Genomic DNA, 21,862 nt, shown 5'->3' with positions numbered 1-21,862 from the left:
TCTTCCACTGGGGGAAAAAGTATCTAGAACTTTGGTAGACTTAGGGGCATCTTTGTTAGCCAAAGGAAAAAAGGGGGATTTTAAAATCCCTACGTGTACCCTACCTTCTTTTCCCTCTTGATTTCTAATGCATTTCCCAAATGGCTGTATGAACCAGAATGTACCTGACCATGTCTAAATACACTTACTTAAGAAAAAAGTAACAGGCTTGTTAGGTTGGGGGTGCTTTTCCTCAAATGGACACTCTTGTATTTGCTTCTGTTTCTCCCCTTTATCTCTGTTAGGTTTGGATGAATTTGGGTCAGTTCCCACTAGAAATAGTTTCTTTAATTTTTCCTTCTTTAAAAAATTGGTACAGTAAGATGGTTCAGTACGTAAATGTGCTTACGAACAAACGTGATGAGCAGAGTTCAGTCCCTAGGACTCATATGATGTAAGGGGAGAACTGACTTTTGAGAATTGTCCTCTGAGTGCTAAAGGCACTGTGGAACGTGCATGGGTGCACATGCATGCGTGTGCTCACACACACTAAATAAATGAATAAATAAATAGAATTGTATTTTTAAGATGCATTTTGGCAGAAAAGTTCATGACCCTTTATGAGACTGGGGCATTTTTATTCAAGAGGAATTAGTTTTATTTCACTAACAGTAGCCCCTCCACCATCAAATGTTACATTTGGGGAGGAAAGTTAAGGTATAAAGTACTTCTAATGCAAGTATGAAAGTATGAGTTTCATTATCAAAACCCACGTGGAAAACCAGGAGTGATGGTATATACACGTACTATCAGAGCTGGAGAGACCATCTCTGGAGTGTATCTCTGGGGCTCACTGACCAGGCAGCCCAGACTAATTAGCAAGCTTCATCTTCCAGTGAGAGATGGAAACCTCATAAGCTCACTTTTTTTTTTTTTACTTTGTGAACAGGTTTAATTTCCAGCACTCATATTAGGTAGCTCACAACCATCTGTAGTTCCAGTTCTAGGGTACCTAATGTTCTTTTCTGTCCTTTGCAACCAGCTATATGCACACATGTACATACATACACATACACACAGGCTCATGCACACACACATACACACTCATCTTTAAAAACTAATTTTTTAAAAAGAGATGATTAGGCACCTGTGCTTTCGTCACCTGGGAGCAGCTGTAATTTCTTTTATTTTTCTTTTCCTTTCCCTGGAAATTAAATGTTTATAAGATCAGTGATTCTTTATTTTACTGTTTGCTTATTTTTAAGTGAAAATGCATGGGGCTAGGCCCACATATATAATACTAACACGCTGGAGGCAAAGGCAAGGAGATTGGAATGAATTTGAGGCTAGCTTGATATACAAGCAAGGTTCAGGCCATATGGGGCTAAAGTGAGACACTGGAGAGGGAGAAGAGAGTGATATATGAAAAAACAATACATTCCATTAATGAAGGATTTTGAGAGTATTTACCCTTTAAAATATTTCCCATTTTTCACATAAAGTTAAACATCGGTGATAGGAGTGAATAAAAGAGGTTTTTGTTTGTCTTTGGTTTTTTGTGTGTGAAATTAAGAGAATCTGTTTGATAATTTTGCATTTCCCTTCATTAGCTTGAGACTGAGGGATGATTTTTTACTTTGCCTTGTCTTTACAGATGTGCTAGGCAGTGGTGGTGCAGGCCTTTAATCCTAGCACTTGGGAAGCAGAGGCAGATGGATCTCAGTGAGTTCAAGGCTTGGTCTTCAGCGTGAGTTCCAGGACATCCATGTCTGTTATACAGAGAAACCCTCTCTCAAAAAAAAAAAAAAAAACAAAACCAAAAACTAAAACCAAATAAATAAGACCAATTTAAAAAAAAAAAAAACAGATGTAATTCATGGATCATGAGATTGGTCGTTTTAATGTGCATAAGTTTGTGGGTTAAAGTGTGTTCAACTAGCAACATTAACTAAGTCTCAAATTTTTGTCCCACCTGAAGCTCCTCTCTGCCCTTCCTCCTGACAGCCACTCACCTCCCTTCTGTCTTGAGGGACTTGCTTGTCTTGGATATCTCTGGAACTGGGAGAAACAGTGTTAGGGGCTTTGATGGGAAGCAACCCAGATGCAGCTAGAGATTTCCTTTGGAGGACTGCTTTTCATCTCCATAATTTGCATCAAAGAACAGGCATGGGCCCACAAAATGTATAAATTCCCTGCTCTTTTAAAGAGTCCAAATACTGTTTAAAATGGTTTCTCCTTTTCACTTCCTAACTTTTCTTTGACAGATAGTAGCTTTGTGGGCCTTGATGATGGCTAGCTAAGAAGCACTTCTTTTCAGACTTCCTTTTGCTAATATTTAGATTAGGGATCAATTTTAATAACTAAGGTGCTTGTATCTCTGTTTTTTAAGTAAAATACTCATATATTGATTTTTTTCTATTTTTGGGACTAAAATTTATTTGCTTTGATGAGGATGACATATCTCCCTAAAATATATTGCCTCCTTAATTTTTTAATCTTTACAATGACTTCTTTTTTCAATGTGTGGGCATTGTCAAGGTTGATCAACTTTTCCCTATCCATAGCTGGATTTCTATTTATTTTCCTCCCGGCCCCCAAGTGTCTCTGTGATTAATAAAATCAAGGTCTTACATTTCTACTCTTTTCAGGTCTTGCTCTATGCTAGCCTCTCTGGAAGCACCACAAGTGGAATAGCAATCATTACTTAGGGAATATGTCAGCACTGTCCTTAAATAATGAAGATCCTCTATGTTGCACAAACCAATGTATTAATATTACAGATGCTCCACAAAATAGAAATTAATCAATAGATACTATTAGTCATCTGACTTTGTCTTTGTCCTTAGCTACCCTACTCCCTTCTTCAGAGTAGTAAAGAAGTCACCAACACAGAGGAAATCATTCTATAAATTTTAAAGTAGCATACTAGCCAGAATATTTTGCAAGCCTTCTTTCAATGCTCTTTGGCCTCCACAGATTTTTTCCCCCTCTTCTCAGGGAGTATTGTGGCTAAAGGTTCTGTCCTTTATTTTGTACTATAGACCTTCAGAAGCCCCAGATGGAGATCTTTATAAATACTTAAGAATTGTACATTCAGAAAGAAAAGATGCACTGACCAAATACCTCATTATTTTTTCGAGGACATCCTGCAGCAAATACTCAGGAGCTCTCAAAATATAGCAAATAAATGGTAAAAGAACCTGAAAGGAAAGCAAGTAATTTCATCCTGACCTTCAACAGGTTAAATATTGTAACACTAAAGCTGTTCACGGTTACTGCAGATATTCTGTGCATTTAAGAAAAAATGCATTACTCTGAAACCAATGACATCACCATTAGTCTGTTGCTGCTAGGATAAGGACACTTTTAGCTATTGAAACATTGTTAGTAATATTTCTTTTAATTATATTCTCAATGCCAATTCTGAATATTAGTAAATTGACTTCATTTCTTTAAGGGAATGAACATATGCATATATATCCCTTAAAGACATGAATACAAACACACACATATATGTGTTGGTGTCTGTCTACAAATTCATGTATACATACATATTACATATACTGGAGTATTTAATATATCTTATTAAATTGACTTCACTTCTTTAAAGAATATATACATGTATATATCTATATCAGGCTATTTAAATAAGCATTTAATTCTCATGTTGAACTGATGAGAATGTATTTTCATTTAATCTCAGCAGCAATCTTTGTGTTGCTGGAAATGGCGTTGATAGGTTCCAAGCTTCAGCAAGTGCTTATTGAGCAAAACCAAGGAGTACTGCATTGCACCAGTCATTGAGAAAGGCAGTCCCTACTTTTGAGAAACTCAGAAATAGGTAAGCTAATAAAATAATTAAGTAAGACTTACCTAATATTCTACCTGATACATGCTTGCTATTTTGATGGTGCCAAACCTTACTTTATTTTTATTTTATTTTTAGGAAATAATAAAAATTATTTTCATAGTAATAAACACACATGATGATAAAATGTAGAAAAATTCTGTGTCTTATGAGAAAATATGTGCCCCAAACATCAATTCTGTGGGGGAAAAAGCTGTAGTTTTATAGCTTTGGGTGAAGGTAATTACTGCATAGTCATTAACAGGGATACACAAACCTCTCCTCTCACAAATCAGTCACAAATGTGTATTTCTCCCCAAATTTTCATCAGTCACTCGTACTGTGTGATTATAATTTTATAACTGCTCAAAATCCAGTAAATTAAAAATACAAAACTACAAACATCTTTCTTCAGGCACAAGTGAGGGGACAAAAACAAATACGATCCACTTCATATAAGCCCCAAGCCCCCCAAGAGAGTCATAGTGTTGTTAAAGAACCAATTCACACATCCTTGCTTACATTTCCTGCCACCAGGTGGGAGACCTAAGCTCATTTCCTGGGAATCGGAACATTTTAGAAGGGGAGAAGCAGATAGGTTTGGTTCACAACCTGTGACCCTGGTAGCCTCCTTTCTGCAGTCTCTAGTGTCTGCATACAACTGCAGCTAGTAGGTCCTGAAAGCTTACCGAATGCTCCAAAGAGAACAGATTTTGTTTGCTTATTGAAATACCAGCTAGCACTATTACCTGGGAAAAACTTGCAGTCATATTCTCAGGCACTTTGCGTTTGTCCTTTTCTTCTTTTAAATTTACAAGCTAGTTTCATGCTTGCTATGAAGGATTTCTTTGGAAACTGAGACTTGTATTGTTTGAGATGGTGTGTGTGTGTTTGTTTTCCCAAGCTTTCCTCAAGGAGGCAGTATTTGAGAACACACTTACCCCAGCTAATAAGTCAATCTATTTGTATTGAATGTTAAGACGCAAGTCAGCTGTTTGTAGGTGCTATTTGCTTGAAATAATGCAAAAGAAAATGACCCTACCCCTGAACATCAGCTGTTGCCAACTGCATCAGAGGGGAATTGCTGTTAGTAGCTTATCTACAGGTCCCTCCTGATGATAGTTAGGGTTCCTATAGATAATGGGGGTTAACAAATGCCTGACTCTTCTGAGGGTAAAGTCAACCCCCTGGGGTCTTTGTCTCCTATGAATGCTTTCAGTGAGCTGCCAGCCAGCATATGCGAAGCTGCACAATATAAAGGAAACTGCCCTGATTCCTCTTGCCTTGATGATCCTCCATATCTGGCAACAGACATTTTCCAGTCAAGCTGGTAAAATATGCTTTCAGAGCTAAGGAATGATTTTCACTGAGGATTGGGAAAAGGGGTCCTGGCCCCCGGTCTGCCTTCCTCAGGCCAAAGGGAAGATGCCCTCACAGACCATGCAGGTAATCACGGAGCTAGGCCTGTTTTTCAGCCTAGTTCCCCAAATGTCACTTAAGATGGCCACGGGTCAGGTGATTCTTGCTCATCTCCCACTCACCAGTTTAACGCAAACCTTTCCAAAGAGAAAACAGCTAACTTTGGGGTTAGGATGACTTTCCTGGTTAGCTGCTCACCCCACCCCAACCCCTTTCTCGAAATCTCACCAAGGAAGGATATCTGCCAGAAGGGGAAAGATCCATCCCTGATTTTTTTTTTAATTGTTCAGACCACTATCATAGTATTTTATTTATTTACATAAATTTTCACCCCTTTGTCTTCTTTCTTTGAAAGTTTCACTGCAGACTTTTATCACTGCAGATACTTGTCACGCTATTTCATGATGCCAATTTTACTTCCCCACCCCTGCATTCTGCATTCTACAAGTGTGTAGTTCATAGCAGTAGGATTCCCAAGACATGTCCCTAGCCCTGCCAAACAGCAGAATGGGCTGCTGTTGTTGGCATATCGTGTTATTTGCTTGTGCCTCTACCTGTGTATTTTTCTTAGGGGACAGCTGAAGTGAGGCATAGGCATTATCGTGATTTTCACGGTTTAGACTGTAGGGACCCGAGACAGGGAGAAAATCAGATAGACGAGAGGTAGACATTGAAAACCCTCCTCCCTCCTCTGGCTTGGACTGGTGCCAGAGGACCCTTCATTCATCCTCCCCTCACCCCCCCCCCCCCACGAGTTAAGTGCAGTATTTCACCAGGAATTGCTGTAGAGAGGGAGAGATGAAAGTTGCGGTTCACACACTCTGCTCACAAAACCCAACTCGTGTTTTCACGTCTCTGAACAAGGACTGCAGTACTATTCCAGCTGGTCCTGGCTCGGGATGACAGTTGCCCCCTTGTGACGCCTCGCGTCACTGTATCACTGTGTTTGCACCTACCTGCTGGTAAATCCTGCAGACAGACATGTTGCCTTCAACAGAAGCATTCTCTCCCCCTCCTCCCAGAGAACCTTGCCCTTCCCCTGCAGTGCGCGTGGGCGCCGCCCTTCCCCTCACCTCTGCTTGGAGTACCAGTGGCCAGCAGGGGACGGAGACACCAGGGACCTTCCTAGAGTGTGTTCAGCTGATGTGCCCCCTCCTTCTTAGTGGCAGGGAGGGGGCCAAGCAGGCAGAGGCTGTGCAGTTTGGGCCTCTGCGGCAGTGACTGTGGCAGAGGTGTGTCCCATCGCCCTCCTCCCCCTCAGTGTCACCCACTTAAGTACCTTCAGCCAGCCCCAAATACTTCAGGTATCTTGCGTTCCCTGGGGGTGCCTCTCGACGCTTTTATCAAGATATACATGCTCACTGCACTGTCACTTCTTCCCACTTCTGCTGACCCCTCTTTTCTTAACCCCAAGCAGCTTACTCTCTTTTTTTTCTTTTTTCTTTTTTTCCCACATGTTGCTTCCCGCCTCCCAAGCACTTCCCGCTTCCCTGACACTTCCCGCTTCCCCAGGCTCTCCCAATCCTACATCTTTCTGGTGAGTGGCAGCCAAATGGATGCAAGGGATGCATGGAGTCCCCCAAACTCCATACCCATCCGACTTCACCTTGCCGCGCCCCCCCCCCGGGGAATCTTTTTCTTACCTTTATTCGGGACCACGTTATTGACCCTTTGGGCGATGGCAATGGAGATGGCTTTCGACCCTTCTCTCCAGGGACCACCTGAAACTGCAACAGTTGTAGTGCTGAACTCATCTTTGGACTCTCTGGAGTTGGCTCAGGGCACGACTCTGGGGCCCTCTTAGTGGCAGGTTTTGGGGCTGACTCTAGGGCTAGCCCTGTGTCAAGATCTGGGGTAGGCTCTCTAGTCGGTTCTGGGGCCGGCTCTGAGGCCAGCTCTGGGGCAAATTCTGGGACCGGCACCTGGGCCGTCTCTGGGACAAGTTCTGGGTCCGGCTCTGGTTCCGGCTCTGAGTCTGGTTCTGGGGTCGGCACCGAGGCCGGCTCTGGGGCAAATTCTGGGATCGGCTCCTGGGCCGTCTCTGGGACAAGTTCTGGGTCCGGCTCTGGTTCCGGCTCTGAGTCTGGTCCTGGGTCCGGCTCCGGGGCCGGCTCTGGGGTTGGTTTTGCGTCTGGTTCTGTGGCTGGTTCTGGAGTCGCCTCTGGACAGGGTCCCAGAGCAAGCTCTGGTTCTGGTTCTGGTTCTGGTGGAGGAGCCGGTGGCGGCGGAGCCGGCGGCGGAGCAGGAGGTGGCGGTGGCGGCTCCGGGGACTCCGCCGCCTGCTCTCCATCCTGAGGCTGGGCAGTGCCCTGGGCCGCCGAATCTACACCGTCCATTGCAGCACGCTGTCTGGGGTACAAGCAGCCGGCGCCCCTAAGACTGGAAAGCAAGAGAGCTTTCGGGCGGTCCGCCCACTCTTATCTGACATCCCTTTGCGGGGTGCCAAACTTTGCACCCGCTTCGCTCCATGGCTAGCGCAGCTCTGAGGTCTAACCCAGGGGCGCACAGCGTCTCCTGGAGCTGGAACACGCCCCTTGGTGAGCGCACACCTCTTCGTAAGCAGCTACGGGTTTGATGGGCGGGAAAGAGTAAGACTTGAGAACGCGACTGGGCAGAGCGCTTGATGACCTCTTAGCGACGTGCGCGGGAAGGGAGGGGGGGCAAAAAAGAGGAGGGGGAGTGAAGTGGCTTGTGGGGAGGACTTGGAGCCTGGCCGGTGTTAACTCTTTAGTGACAAGAATGGGAGAGAGAGACATACAGACTCAGAGACTGAGAGACCGAGGAAGAGACAGAGACAGGGAGAGACCGGGAGGAGAGAGCCCAAGACAGACAGACAGACAGATACACAGACACACACAGAGAGAGAGAGAGAGAGAGAGAGAGACAGACAGAGACAGAGACAGAGAGAATGAGAGAGAAGTTGAGGGTCTTTGCAATCCTTCTACACTCTACAGGAGCCGCTACCATAGGGTAGTTAATCGCCCTCTCACTTCAGCAGCAGGTGGATCTAGCCTGGGATCAGACTCTTGCCCTCCCTAGCCACTTCGTTCCCAACCTCCAAGTCAGGATGGACAAGTAATCCTTTTTATCTAACCCAGGAAAAGAAATTAACCTACAGAGCTTGGAAAGAGAGAGATGGGTATGGGGTGGGGAGACCCTCCTCCGAGAGTCTTCCGAGCCCCTGGTTTATTTTATTTTGCCTGCGGTTTTCTAAACCACAACAGTTGAGGAGGTTGCTATTCCGTACTGGTTTTGCGGTGTTTGGGAACGGAGTGTGATGAGGGAGAACTGAAGCCCTGGCTTTCTGCAGTCTGCAGATGAAGCCCGGCGCGCCAGACAGCAAGGCAAGAGAGGAAGAGAGTGCCCTGGCAGTGGTGGTGGTTAGGCTATGCTGATCTCTGCAGCTATCTGGCATCTGTCTGGCTAGGCTTTGCCATAAGAGAGACTGCCTTCTGCTTTTAGCTGGACTTCCTAGGTATCTGCAGGACTTCTAATCTAACGTGTGTGTGTGTGTGTGTGTGTGTGTGTGTGTGTGTGTGTGTGTGTGTGTGTGTGTGTGTGTGTGTTTGAAAAACGGTCATGTCCTGGACTGAGAAAAAAAAAATTCCAACACCCACACCTCTTTTTTTTTTTTTTTTTAAGCCTCCCAAAGCACTGTAGCATTAGGGATGGAAAAATGTGTTGCAAAAAGGACAGGTTGCTGCAGCAGCACTCTTCCAACGACATTAGGCGACTTTAGAAGCTCTGTCCTTGTTAGTCATGCACACATACCTACAAACCATCATCTTAGACCTAGACTTTAGACGCCAATGTGCTGCCATATAGAATTAAAATCTGAGAAGTCTTCCCATCAAGCCACAGCCGGGTGGGGGAGGAATACCTATAAACCTAATTTGAAATATGACAAGTGAATTTATCTCCCACACAGAGAATGCTGCAGTTTGGATGGCAGCCCTCCATCTGCAGCCCCTCCTCCATTAATTTTTCCAAAGTGCAACATTGGCTGGTCCCTATTTCTTTGTTAGGTGATATTCACTAATAATTTTCTCGAATCTGCAGTATTTTTCTGTTCTCGACACCACATCTTAGCAATGAATACCACTTGCGGCAGTCTCATATATATGCCCCTCCAAAGACCAGAATCTAATGATGCAGTCAGCATTTCTCTGACACTTGCTGCAGCATCTGTACTTAAACCTATCATTCTGCATACAAGTCACACTGCTTGACAGCTACAAAGCCCAGCACAGGGATCATCTCTAACCTCCAGAATGGGAGAAACCCGGGAGAGCTGAGCCCTTCAACTCTCTTACTTGGCAGGCCTTTTTCTAATAAATCCATCTTATGTGCCTACCTACTTGCCACTCTTTGGAATTTTCCTACCCTCTCTGATACCACACACACACACACACACACACACACACACACTCAGAGAGAGAGAGAGAGAGAGAGAGAGAGAGAGAGAGAGAGAGAGAGAGAAACACTAAGCTGTGTTAATCGTGTCTGTTCATAACTGAAACCCACAGGTGTCACATCTAACCAGTTTTAAAACCAGGCTTGGGGTCAGTTTTCAGGTTTTTACACTCTGGATAAACAAAACAAAAACAAAAAACAAAACAAAAAAACCAACAAACAGGAAACATCCTTCAAAGGAACTTGTGTCCCACATTTAAATGTTTATTTTACAAGGCTTTAACATGGAATCACAAAAGCTGAAAACTGTGCAGTCACAGAATAAGATGGCCTTTTGGGTTTTGACACAGATGATTTTGTCAACAAGCACAACAGCACTAGGAGACAACTTGGAGTCATCACTGTATGTATATTCAGTGAACTCTTGTTTGTAATTCTGTCTATGCTCATTCATGATGAGTCTAAAATTTATGGTGTGATCTCTTGATCCAAGATTATTTGGGTGTTGTTTTGTCCATGTTTTGCTCTACTAGGGTAGGTTGCTGGGTCTATATACTACCAGAATTGTATTATGATTAGCTTTGAGTATTTTAGAAATGACTTCCCATTGCTTCAAAAGATGTCTGTCACAGTTTGAGAGCAAGGACTGATTTTATTTGTCTGTTTTGATCTTTCTTCTTCTGACTAGCTTTAAATACAATGCTTTATATGTGTCTCTTTTGGTAACAGGGTATCAGAATGGTTGATTGGTGCCTGATTGGGAAGCACTTTTGCTGCAACTAGTATATTTCCTCCCCTCCATAACCTGTTTTTATTAAAAGCAAAACCAGAAAAGGCTTGGAATAGATGCTGTGTCAGAGAAAGATTTAGGAAGTGTTTACTAATCAGCTCATACATTACAGGTTACTGGGTAGGGTATCTTTTTTCTGCAGTGCTTTTCAGCAGAATTTGGTGTTTCAGATAGCCAAGGATCATTTAAACAGAGGCCAAAGAACCATTACAACATTGACGCTCTTCTTTCTTTTTCTCATTTCATTTTCATTATTGAATGTGAGTGATAATGCAGTGCTAGAGGGCCTCTTGGCCCTGGATCAATAGTTTTAAATTTCTTAAGTCCTCCTTTTTACAGAAATTTTGAATGAATTAGGTGCCTTTTTCTGAGTCTTAGCAGCTGCCTATCTTTCCCACGTTGCCACCTTGGCAATATTCAAAGCCAAAATAGAATCTTTTGTAATAATCTTCTAAATAAAATAGAGATGGGGTGATGAGCAACATGCATGGGAAAGGTAGACGAGTCTGACATTTCTGAAGGGATTAGAATGCAAACCCATTATCTCTTCACTCAGGTTTCCTAGGGCTTAAGAGATACAGGGTTGTAGATTTTAAAAGTTGGGTTTATACAATGCATTTGAATTCTAAACTACACCTAAATACATTATTTCTCTTGAGCCTCATAACAAATATGTGAGAAAGGAAGTCTGGACTTCCATTGCACATTCCTACCCCTTGACTTATATAGACAAGAAAACACAAGTCCGGTGAGATTAAGCACTATGTCTTAGGTCACAGAGATAATTGGTGGTTGAACAGCTATCTAGAACGTGTGTCTCTCAACTCCCATCTGAGAAAAACCATATCACAGTGCTGACCTGGGGGCTTTAACACAATGGCTGTGTAAATTCTTCCTGTAGCTCCGTGTATTCTGTCACAAAAGTGTCGAGTGATGTTGTCAGTGAAGTAGAGATGACTTATTGAAAGGAAGCATATCACGAAGTAGATCTTGATTAGTCAGTTAACAAAGATCAGCATGGGACAAGTATAAAATATGTGTAGGCAAGGAGAAAGGAAACAATGAAAATCCATGCTGAGAGTGAGCTAGGCTGACTGAGAACAGGGAACCATATCAAGGGTTGAGCATAGAGGTTAGGGCAAAGTGAGTAATAGAAGTAAAGGATGTTAAAAGTCTTGGAAGACTACACTTTTTGTTTTAAAGATAATTGAGATCCAGTAGAAGTTGTTTTAGCGCAGTAGTGATGTGGTAAAACCACTCAGTTGGAAAAAATTATTCTTTGCTTATCTGTTTGCTTGTTTTTTTGTTTTTGTTTAGGTTTTTTTTTTTTTTTTTTTTTTTGAGACAGGATTTCCTTGTGTAACCACCCTGGCTGTCCTGGAGCTTTCCCTGTAAAACAGGCTGTCCTTGAACACACTGAGGGCTAGCACTAAAGGCATGCAGCACCATGCCTGGCCAGAAAAATTACTCTTGACAGTGTATTTTATTCTGGAAGCATATACTAACCTACTTTGGTTCCTTGAAGTCATATCCAGTTCATTTGGAGTCATTTGTAAAATCACAACTCTTCATTTTTCCTGCCACCTATAATTTTAGGTTTGTATTGGCAACACTTGTGCTCGAGCCACAGACTATCAGCTTAACCATCTACATACACATTTGGATCCACTCCACTAGGTTATTCATGGACAAAACATGCTAATAGAATTTCTAATATGAAATTTTAACTAATGGTAAATGATTGGAGGGCGAGAGAAAAAGTATTTGCAGGCAGGCAGAAGAGAGATGGTTGTGGGTCTGAGGACTGTTTGAAGGTCTTTGTAACATCTTTGACATTCTATGGCTTAGATATGGCCAAAAGAAAAAAATGGTAAGTGTGGGGTTGTAACTCAGTGTAACTTGTCTAACAAGTGTAAGGCAAGAGAAGAAGAAGAAAATAAGAAGGTAAGAGGGGAAAATGGAGAGAAGGGGAGAGGAAGGGAGGGGGGAGGGAGGGCTATGCAGAGAGTTCTTCAGGTCTCAGAAGATGGCCAGGGCACCTAGACAGTTGGAGTTGAATTGTTGCTGGGCCATTTGAGGAAGATCAACTGTAAAGAATAGGAGATTAAAAAAATTAAAACAACTGTTAAACACCCAAAGACTAATAGTATTGTTACTAAGATTATAATAGAAATAACCTGTGGCACCATGGAAATCCAGAGATTCAGTTCCAAATCTTTTTGCCAAATAGGATAATGCTTGATATGATCTAAGTATGATTTTGTACATCATATAGAGCAGATTAGACATTAGTAACACTTTAAGGAATATACACTTTGAGTTGAATTAAAAGGCCATTGCAAAATATCCCATCTGGTAATCATTTTCTTAAGATGAAAGAACTAGCTCTGACATGGTTAATGTACTGTTGCAAATTATTACAATCATCCTCTCAAAGAGGAGATAACTGGAAATTCAGAAGTACTTGAAGTGGGTGAGAGCCCAAAAAACCCAACAGCTGTCGTAACTGGTATCTTTGGCATAGTCTTGAACCCATATAAGGAGTGAATTTTCATTTTGTATATAGGACAGAAAAAAAAAATGCTGGCCACAATCAAAGATGCCTATTAAACATTTAGATTGTGTTTGGTATTATAAGTAATTTAGATTTAAATGTAAATTTGATTTAATATGTAGATTTGAATTTTATTAGTATATTATTAGTATATATTACTTATCATTATGACATTTCATAATGTAAATAACATATTTTAATCATCTTTAATCCAGTTATCATATCCCACCCCACCCCCAGATGCTGTTTTCCTTACTCTACCTCAAAGCCTACTTTCTTTGATGAAGGGTGAGAGCTACAATCTATCTATCTATCTGTCTGTCTGTCTGTCTGTCTGTCTGTCTGTCTATCTATATTTGTATATATGCATATACATACATAATATATATACACACCACACACACACACACACACACACACACAGAGATGCTCAAATATTTAGAATGCAGTTAGAAATTATATTTGCTTAGGAAAGTGGCAGTAGAAGATTCTACTCTAGGTCCTATGGCCTCACCAGCCACAGATAGTGGGCTAGGTTTGCAGGACCAGGCCTGAATTCCATCCTCTTGAGAGTCCCTTAAGTCAAACTTGACAGCCATTGGTTAACCCGAAGATCTAAGTGCCTTTCGACATATCTTGCTTGGCTGATCATGGAAAAAAGTTTCAAGCTCTTCAGTAAAAATGCATTTTCCCTCAAAATATTTTTGATCCAGAAATCATTACATACATGTACATATAAAGACTAAATATATATACCCTGTATTTTTCTAAATTGTTCAAGAACAAACATGAACTACTTCTGTACATTTACTGTCAACAAAATCCTGTGCAAATTATTGTATGGTATTTTAATAAGATAGAAATTTCCATTTTTCAGTAGAATTAAAATGTTGATTAAAGCCAAACTTTCAATCCTACTTTGAATGATGAATTACCACAAAAGAACCACGCAAAGCCAATATAAATCTTAGATACTAATGCTACTTTCTAACTGAGGAAATAAGAGAAAAAATTTAAGTTATTTTGTCACTCTTGTGAATCATAGAACAGGTAAAACGTATACATGTTGACGTACTTCTATAGAAACATGGATGCATGTTATGTGAGTAATTCTAGGAAGTCCAATCATTGTTTCTGTTGTAGCAAGGTAAAACTGTGAAAGGAGGTTTTATGAAGAGATGAAGTAAAGAAAAGGAGAAGGCATACTATAGTTGTACCATCAATAAATACTTGTACATTTTAAACCACAAAGGAATAAACATTAAAGCTTTTAATCACTGTTCAGTTAGACAAGGATTTAATACCAATACCATTTAATGACTTCCCCAAATATCCAATGGAAATTACTCCTCAGGAGGGACTGTTAATTTCAGAGTAGAGGAGAATATACGCCCCAGGGGTGGGAGTGGACAGTGGCACAAGAGACCACAGTTACCCTACCATTCTTCACAAACACCTCTTTTTGACATCAAACCAAGGAAAGTTATAAGGGTAAGGGAAACAGGTAGGGAAAGAAATGTAAGATGAACAAAGAGGTGCTTACAGTCTGAATTGTTTGGGTTGTAGTTTTCTTCCCCTTCTGTGAATAAGTCACTCTGTTCCTAGCTGCTTCCTTGTCCCTGTAGTTCTCCTTCATTGAGACTCAAACTCAAAGCGCACTTTTTTTTTTTTTTTTGGCTCTGTGTTAGAAGGAATCACGGTGAAAATATTTACACAATTAAAGTGATTTATAAGTACAAGATGTCACCCAATTCAATTGTTTTAGATAAAATTAACACATTAAAGCAGCCAGTTGCAGGCCAAAAAGATGACTCTTTGTGTAAACATTCTTGTCAGTCAAGTCTGATAACCTGAAGTTAATCCCCAGAACCCACGTGAAGAAGCCAGATGTGGTGGTATACATCTGTAATTCCAGAAACCCTAAATTGTGTTGGGTAGCAGAAACAGAGAGACCGTCACCAGGTACCTTTTGGTTTTAACTCTACTTCCTGTGGTTGTAACCCCTGGGATTACTGCAAATTTTGGTAGTGCCTATTCCCATCAGCCACATTTGACATGCTACAACTAGACCAAGCGTCCCCTTTCCGTTTCACAGAACTCTACAATAACAAAGCCCTTTTACAACTGTGTCTCAAGAAATTAACTTAGCCTTGGGACAAAGACAACACTGCCTGACTCTAGAGTTCCTTGGGATCTCTTCATTCATTCCAGTTAATACTAAATATCAACGACATAGTCAATACTTGTTTGGAAGCTGGTGATTCATCAATAAACAAAGCACACTACCATCCTTGCTCAAATAACATCTAAGTATAGGGCTGGGGTGATGCACACATTAGACAGTCAAGGAAGTACATACACAGAAGTTGTTTCAGAAAATGATAAATGTGATGCAAACAACAACAGCAAAGGAACCCAAAGAGGATAATAAGATAGGAAGTTCATAGAAAGGCTTCTTGGATCAATTTATCCATTCATTTGCTCACTCTTATAGTACAGTTTAAAAACAACTTTGAAAAACAATTTGAAAATAACTTTACCAACACTAATATCAATAAATAAACTACTAGATAAAGTTCAAAATTGTTTTTTCTACTCACTTGATATGCTTTCAACCCTTTGAGAAAGTTTAAGAATAATAAAATGATAATGTATTTTTTATCATTATTCACCAAACATTAACATTTTGCTATATTTGCTTAATATGTACTCCCTTTCTCTCTCACTCTCTTTCCCTCCCTTTCTTTTCTGTCCCCCTCCCTCCTTCCTTGTCCCAAACCCCTTGTTTCAAGTTAATTTCAGGCATCTTGATTTTGCTTCTAGAAATATTTCAGTATGTATCTCATAAGGAAAAAAAAACATCCTCTTTCATATAGAATGTACTAATCAAATTCATAAAAACTAACAGTAAATTCATAAAGTGTAACATATAATACATGCTGTTTTCTCTATTTGCCAAAACAATGGTCTCTATACAGGTTCTTTATAAAAACTGGATGAAATTATAGATTGCACTTAGTTTTTGTCTCTTTAGTCTCCTTTAATCTAGAATAGATCCTAACTTTTGTTTTATCTTCATTGCATTACTATTGTTGAAAAAGCACAGACCAACTGGACTTCAATTTTTATTTGATTGAGGTTGTTTGCGATTATATGTTTTTCTGAAGAAGCTACTTTCTGATGAGTCCTGAGTAAAGAAGGAGTCAGTGATAAAATGATCTAGAGAAAATGATTCCAGGCAGAGAGAACAGCAAGTAATAAAGGTCCTCAGATGGGAACAAACTTGTTTGTGGGGAAGAAAGCAGGCCAGAATGGCTAAGGCCTGAAGATCAAGGGCAAGAGTACTATGAGATGAAGGACACTCATTAGGCAGGATTCAGATTGTAAAGGACCACAGAAATTTGAGAAGTTGCAATTTTGAGTCACTGAAGAATTGAAGCAGTTTAATGTTATTTTATGATTGTTCACTTAAATTAGTTTTTATTTTTTCAAAACTTTATTCGATTTTAATAAAACTTTCAATTACTTGTGATATAATCATACCTGTAAGAACTCTCCTCCTCATTATCTGTTCTCCAGAAGAAACTCTTTATAACAGATTTGCTAAGATAAATAATGTACTTATGAAGCTAATTCATAAGTTTTCATATTATTGCTTCTTCATGAAAAGAGATTAGATCAATATTACTTTCAGTCTCCACACATAGGGAGAAACCTCCCATTCTACCACTGTCCAAGCACAATTACCTAAAATTTTATTAGATCACTATTCAGAGTGTGTATTATTGTGACTATGCACATTCTATAGCTGAGTTGTATAGCATATTATGACTACTTTTCTTTTCTTGTATATATTCTTGTTTTAATGGGTCTGATAATAGTCTTGTTCATGTTTCCTTTTGTATATATAGTAGTATCTCATCAACAACCCATTCCTCAGCTAACTAAGCATTTACCAAACTTGTGAAGCTGCATAGACTCTTCTGTTAATTTTATCTTCTAGAAGACATCCTTTGGGATTGTTGCAATCTATCCCAATTATTGTCTAAACCCATAAAACTCTTTCTTCTCTGATATCCCTAGTGATTAGAAAGGTATTTCACTATATTCTTCTAGATATTGTTAAAGAAATTAGAACAATTTGAGATGTCTGAAACCATGCTACTTGCTGATCTATCATAATGTTTTTCTCTGGAACCTATTATTTTCTTTGTTTTGCTATTAGTCTACAACAACCCATTAACATCTTTTTGTGCATACTTAGCACCTCCTACTATGTTGGACACTGTGGGTACTTTCCATTTTAAAACTTGCTGTCAATTCTGGAAATTTTTTATTGCATTACTTAAGTTTTTCTCTGATTTTTCTATTGTTTTCTAGACTTCGTGAAATTCCTATGTGGAATTTCTCTCACTGATACTGTAACTTGCTGGCTATATTTTTTGAGGCAGGTTCTCATTCTGTAGTCCAGGCTGGTAACAAAGTTACAATACAACTGCTTTAAGCCTTCCAAGAGCTAGGATGTCTGGTGTGTGTCACCATGCCATACCTACTTTTGCCCTTTTCCTGCATGTTTTCTCTACTTCTATAATTTTCCCCCCAGCTTTACCTTCTAACTCTTCTGTAATGCTAATGTATAATTCTGACACTATGTAAAGTACAGACTCCATTGGTTAAGGGCTTGATACCCAGCAAGCTTTTTTCTCACTTCAGATGCCAGCCACAAGGTCCCAAGCATCCATAAGCTATTCAAACTTAGGACCAACTGGCTACACATTTTGGAATTTCAACAATCCCCTCAGGCTTGAAAATTGTCTAGAATAACTCATGTAACTCATGTGAGTATTAGATTTATGGCAGCATTTTTTAAAATAATATAGTTAAAAAAACAATTCAATCACAACTAACAAAATGAAAAGACCTATATAGCATGGGACCTGGAACAGTCTCTATTGTGGAGTTCTTGTGTCTTTTTCCCATGAAATCTGAATGTATCATCCTTATGGAGCAATAATATTCATCAACTAGGAGGCTTGCCCAAACTAGAGTTTTTTATTGGGCTTTAGTTACATAGGCCCAGTTGACTGAAACACCTGATTGAAGTCAATCTCCAATTCCAGTCCCCCTATACTTTAAGAGGGGTTAGTTTGGGCTGATACCATCTAATTCAAAGCCTTAATCCTTTAATCATGCTATTTTGTATTTTGAGGCTAGGTTTCTTCCTGAAATAATAATTCAGGGGCCCACCCTAAGTCACTTATTTGACAAAAGTTCAAACACTGTTCTAGAATCTTAACATGAAGAACCAAGAGTTGTCTACCATTGAAGAAATGTCAAAGGTTTAGAGGCTCTTCCAGGAACCTAAGATAAAACCATAATAATTTTTACTATACAACAAATTAAGGTTTTCAGGAACAGGAATTTTAAGAACAATTTTGTTTTCTGCGTTGTGTTTTTTTAAATAACACATTGTTCTTGTTTGATAGACACAATGCATTCACTTATCTCTGAGGAAAATGGTGGTCATTAATGTTGATCTGATTCTTTTTCCCCATGTTTTTCTTTTTAAGCGTTTGGTGTGTTTGTTAGTTTAGGGACTGCTTTCATATAAATCATGATCATTTATATTTTATGTTTATTAATAGGTTCCTACAAACCTAATTAGAAGGACAAACAACTTAGTAGTTGAGGCTGGGAGTGTGTTCACTTTCTATTGCAGTGTAACAAGTTACTGCAAACTTGGTGACTTAAGCAATACATGTTGACAGACTCACAATTGCTGTCAAGAATTCACATGTATTTAGTTGAATATTTTGCTCAGATTCTCCATAAAAATCAATATATGTGTTAAGATGCAATCACATTTGGAGTTTAGAATGGGGAAGAATTTGCTCCCATGATTATACAGTTTGGTTTCAGAATTTATTTTTCCTGTGGCTGTATGACCTGTTGACTGGGCTAGTCAAATTTCCTTAAGGTCTATGGCAGTTCTTTGTCATGTAGCTTTCTCTGGAATTACCTCTAATTACACCAAATCCTTAAATCAAGATCCTGGCTTTATTCTTCTAAGGCAGACCTTACATAATGTTAAGTTAGCAACTTTGTCTTTTCTGCTATCTTAGAAACAAGGCATATAATCCCACCTGCATTAAAGAGACTTATTTGATTCTTTTTTGTTCTGAGACAGAATTGAGTCATATACCCCTGACTGGCTTTACTTATATGCAGGATCCTCTGTATTTCAGCTTCCCAAGTATTGATATTACAAGTGTGTGTCACCACATCCAGCTGAAATCAATACCTTTTTTTCCCCTAGAGTTTATCACGTTCTCAAAGAAGAATCTACCAATACCGTGCTTAGAGTTTGTAACTCTCTAAGAACTAAATGGAGTAAAGGATTAGGAGCATTATTAATAAATATGAAAACTTAATTTTCCTGTTATGGAGATAGAAGTAGACATCTTTACTGTGCTCAGTTTTTCCCGAGTCCACAGATCTTTTTTTTTTTTTTTTCCTCCACTCAATCTAGAGCAGTGGTTCTCAACCTTCCTAATGCCATGATCCTTTATTATAGTTCCTCATGCTATGGTGAACCCAAACCAAAACTTATTTTCATTGCTACTTCATACCTAAAATTTTGCTACTGTTATGAATCACATTGTAAGTGTCTGTGTTTTCCAATGCTCTTAGGCTACGCCTATGAAAGATTCTTTTGACTTCCAGGGGTCTTGACCCACAGTTGAGAACCACTGCTCTAGAGACTAAATCTCACAGCCAATGAGGTTTGTAGCACTATCATGTTTTCAACACATTTGTATATACTCTGTGCTACAATTGATGTCAACACAAGGGCAAATATAATACTGCTAGTATCACATTATTATCATAGGGGTACCCTAACTTAAGCAATAGCCACTCCCAACAATAACAGCTACAATGGGTCTCATTCATGGAATGATTATTGTAAGACTAGTTAGTTCCTCATTAAGGAATACCTATATGTTCTTTCATTTAATTTCCTTAGAAGTCCTGTAAAGGAGATACATTCATTAGCACAGAATCCTTCAAGTGGGTTCTTTCCAAGTCAATCAAGTTGTGAGAGTGTATCACTACACATTGGGGTTGTAGAAAAGCGAGGGGGTATGCAATACATTAGTTTCTGCCATTCCTATTTCTTTGTTGCTATTTCCACACTTTTGGAAAGATGTATCACCTCTTTGGTCATATTATCTCCAAATTCTTTGAAGTATCTCTTCCTGTTCTTGCCTCCAGACCTCAAAGCCCCTATCCTGTGCTTTATTATTCCCCAGAATGTTCATCTTTCTTCCCATTGCAAACTTACAACTTGCTTGTAGGGGAAATGGAAGTTCCAGGTAGAAATCAGGAAAATGTGACCCTATCTACAATCTTACAGTAGAATTTCAGGAATAGCTGGCATGAGACTGAAAATGTCTTGATTATTCACTTGAATACAGCCTAGAAATGACAAACAAGAAAAGCAAAGACCTCAATGCAATTTGAGAGTTTTCCTTGAGGAGCAGAAGAGTAAGCAGAAAAGAGAGTGTCTTCACTAGTTACAAATTATGTAGGAGAAAGTGTAGAATGTTATCTTAGTCAGCTCAGGTTGTCATAACAAAATAACACAGACTAGGATGTGGAAACAACAGGCAGTTATTCCTCATAGTCATGAAGGATGGGAGTTTGAGATAAGAATGTAAGGATGGTCAGACTCTAGAAATGGCTCTCAACTTCCTGCACTGTGTTCTTTCAAGGTAGGATGGGGGTGTACTAGCCAGCTCTCTGGTGTCTTTTTTGACAAAGCCATTGATTCATTTGTGAAAGCTTCACCTTCATGATAACCTCTTCCAGAGGCTCCAATCTCTAAATACAGTCATGTTAGTTAGGGGTCATGGGGGTTACATTTCAGCATGTGAATTTTGTGAAATTAAATTCAATACCTATGAGAGTGAATTAATCCCTGATTTCCCGGGTCCTCACTGCATATTCTCTCTAGTATATGTCAATTGAGAACAATGGAGGTCATTGACAACCACATCAGTCAGCAAACCTAGTTGAGATTTCCATGGGCTGTTTTGTTTCCTTTGTGCCATTAGCCATGGCAGCACCTGTAGAGCTGATAGTCCTTGCTTCTAACCCTTTTGTTCTGCTGAGTCCTGAATAGATTTTCATTCTTCTGTAAAACTCTTTTGTATTATATTAAGCTTCATTAAGATATACTTCTGATACAATGATTTAAAAATAAAAAAGATTGACTGACTATATACTAAAACACCATTGACTTTCCTCCCCTGAGAAATTCTTCATTGTATGTGACTAGTGAAAGGGGTGAGGGTAAATCAGAGAACAGGATTAATAAAAGTGATTCACCTTTTCTAGAGACATGAATGATGAGTGAAGATTTCAGAGTCTTGACAACATCGAATGTGTGTTCTTGCTCGTCCATGGAAACAAAATTGTGTAAATGAGACCAAAAAAGTCACCTTATTTTTACTTCCCTTCACTACTTCTACAATTGTCTTAATGGCTACTATTTTTTATTCTTAATGCCAAGAATGAAAATAATAAAGAATAAAAGAGGATATATAAGTGACAAAGACAATGCCATAGAACCGTCTATTATTTCTCTGGGCATCTTCAGAATCAAATTCATATTGTCACTCACCATGAGCCAAGATGTTTGTGCTACAAATACATAGGTCTGTATGCAAGTAGCTATGTCTTGTTGCTTGAACATGAGGTGGAGAGCGGTTTTCTAGGTGGCCAAGTATATTCATCCTTTTACCAAATTTTAAGCATGCACTATGTATTTGAGGTGAAAAGTACCTAAGAAGTATTTCCC

At 39.6% G+C, this 21,862-nt stretch overlaps 1 protein-coding gene across 1 annotated transcript in view; it reads right to left on the bottom strand.

Moving 5' to 3' along the window:
- Positions 1-7,778, bottom strand: part of Dgkk (diacylglycerol kinase kappa) — a 113,055-nt gene extending 105,277 nt beyond the window's left edge. The window contains exon 1 of the mRNA XM_051178515.1: positions 6,889-7,778. Within this exon, the coding sequence (XP_051034472.1) occupies positions 6,889-7,581 (693 nt within the window). The 5' untranslated portion in view covers positions 7,582-7,778. The remainder of the gene's footprint in view (positions 1-6,888) is intronic.
- Between the last annotated feature and the right edge of the window lie 14,084 nt (positions 7,779-21,862).

This window comes from Phodopus roborovskii, unplaced genomic scaffold (assembly GCF_943737965.1).
Source record: "Phodopus roborovskii unplaced genomic scaffold, PHOROB, whole genome shotgun sequence".
Lineage (NCBI taxonomy): Eukaryota > Metazoa > Chordata > Mammalia > Rodentia > Cricetidae > Phodopus > Phodopus roborovskii.
Note: the sequence above shows the minus strand (reverse complement) of the source record. Positions and strands in the feature narration are given on the sequence as shown.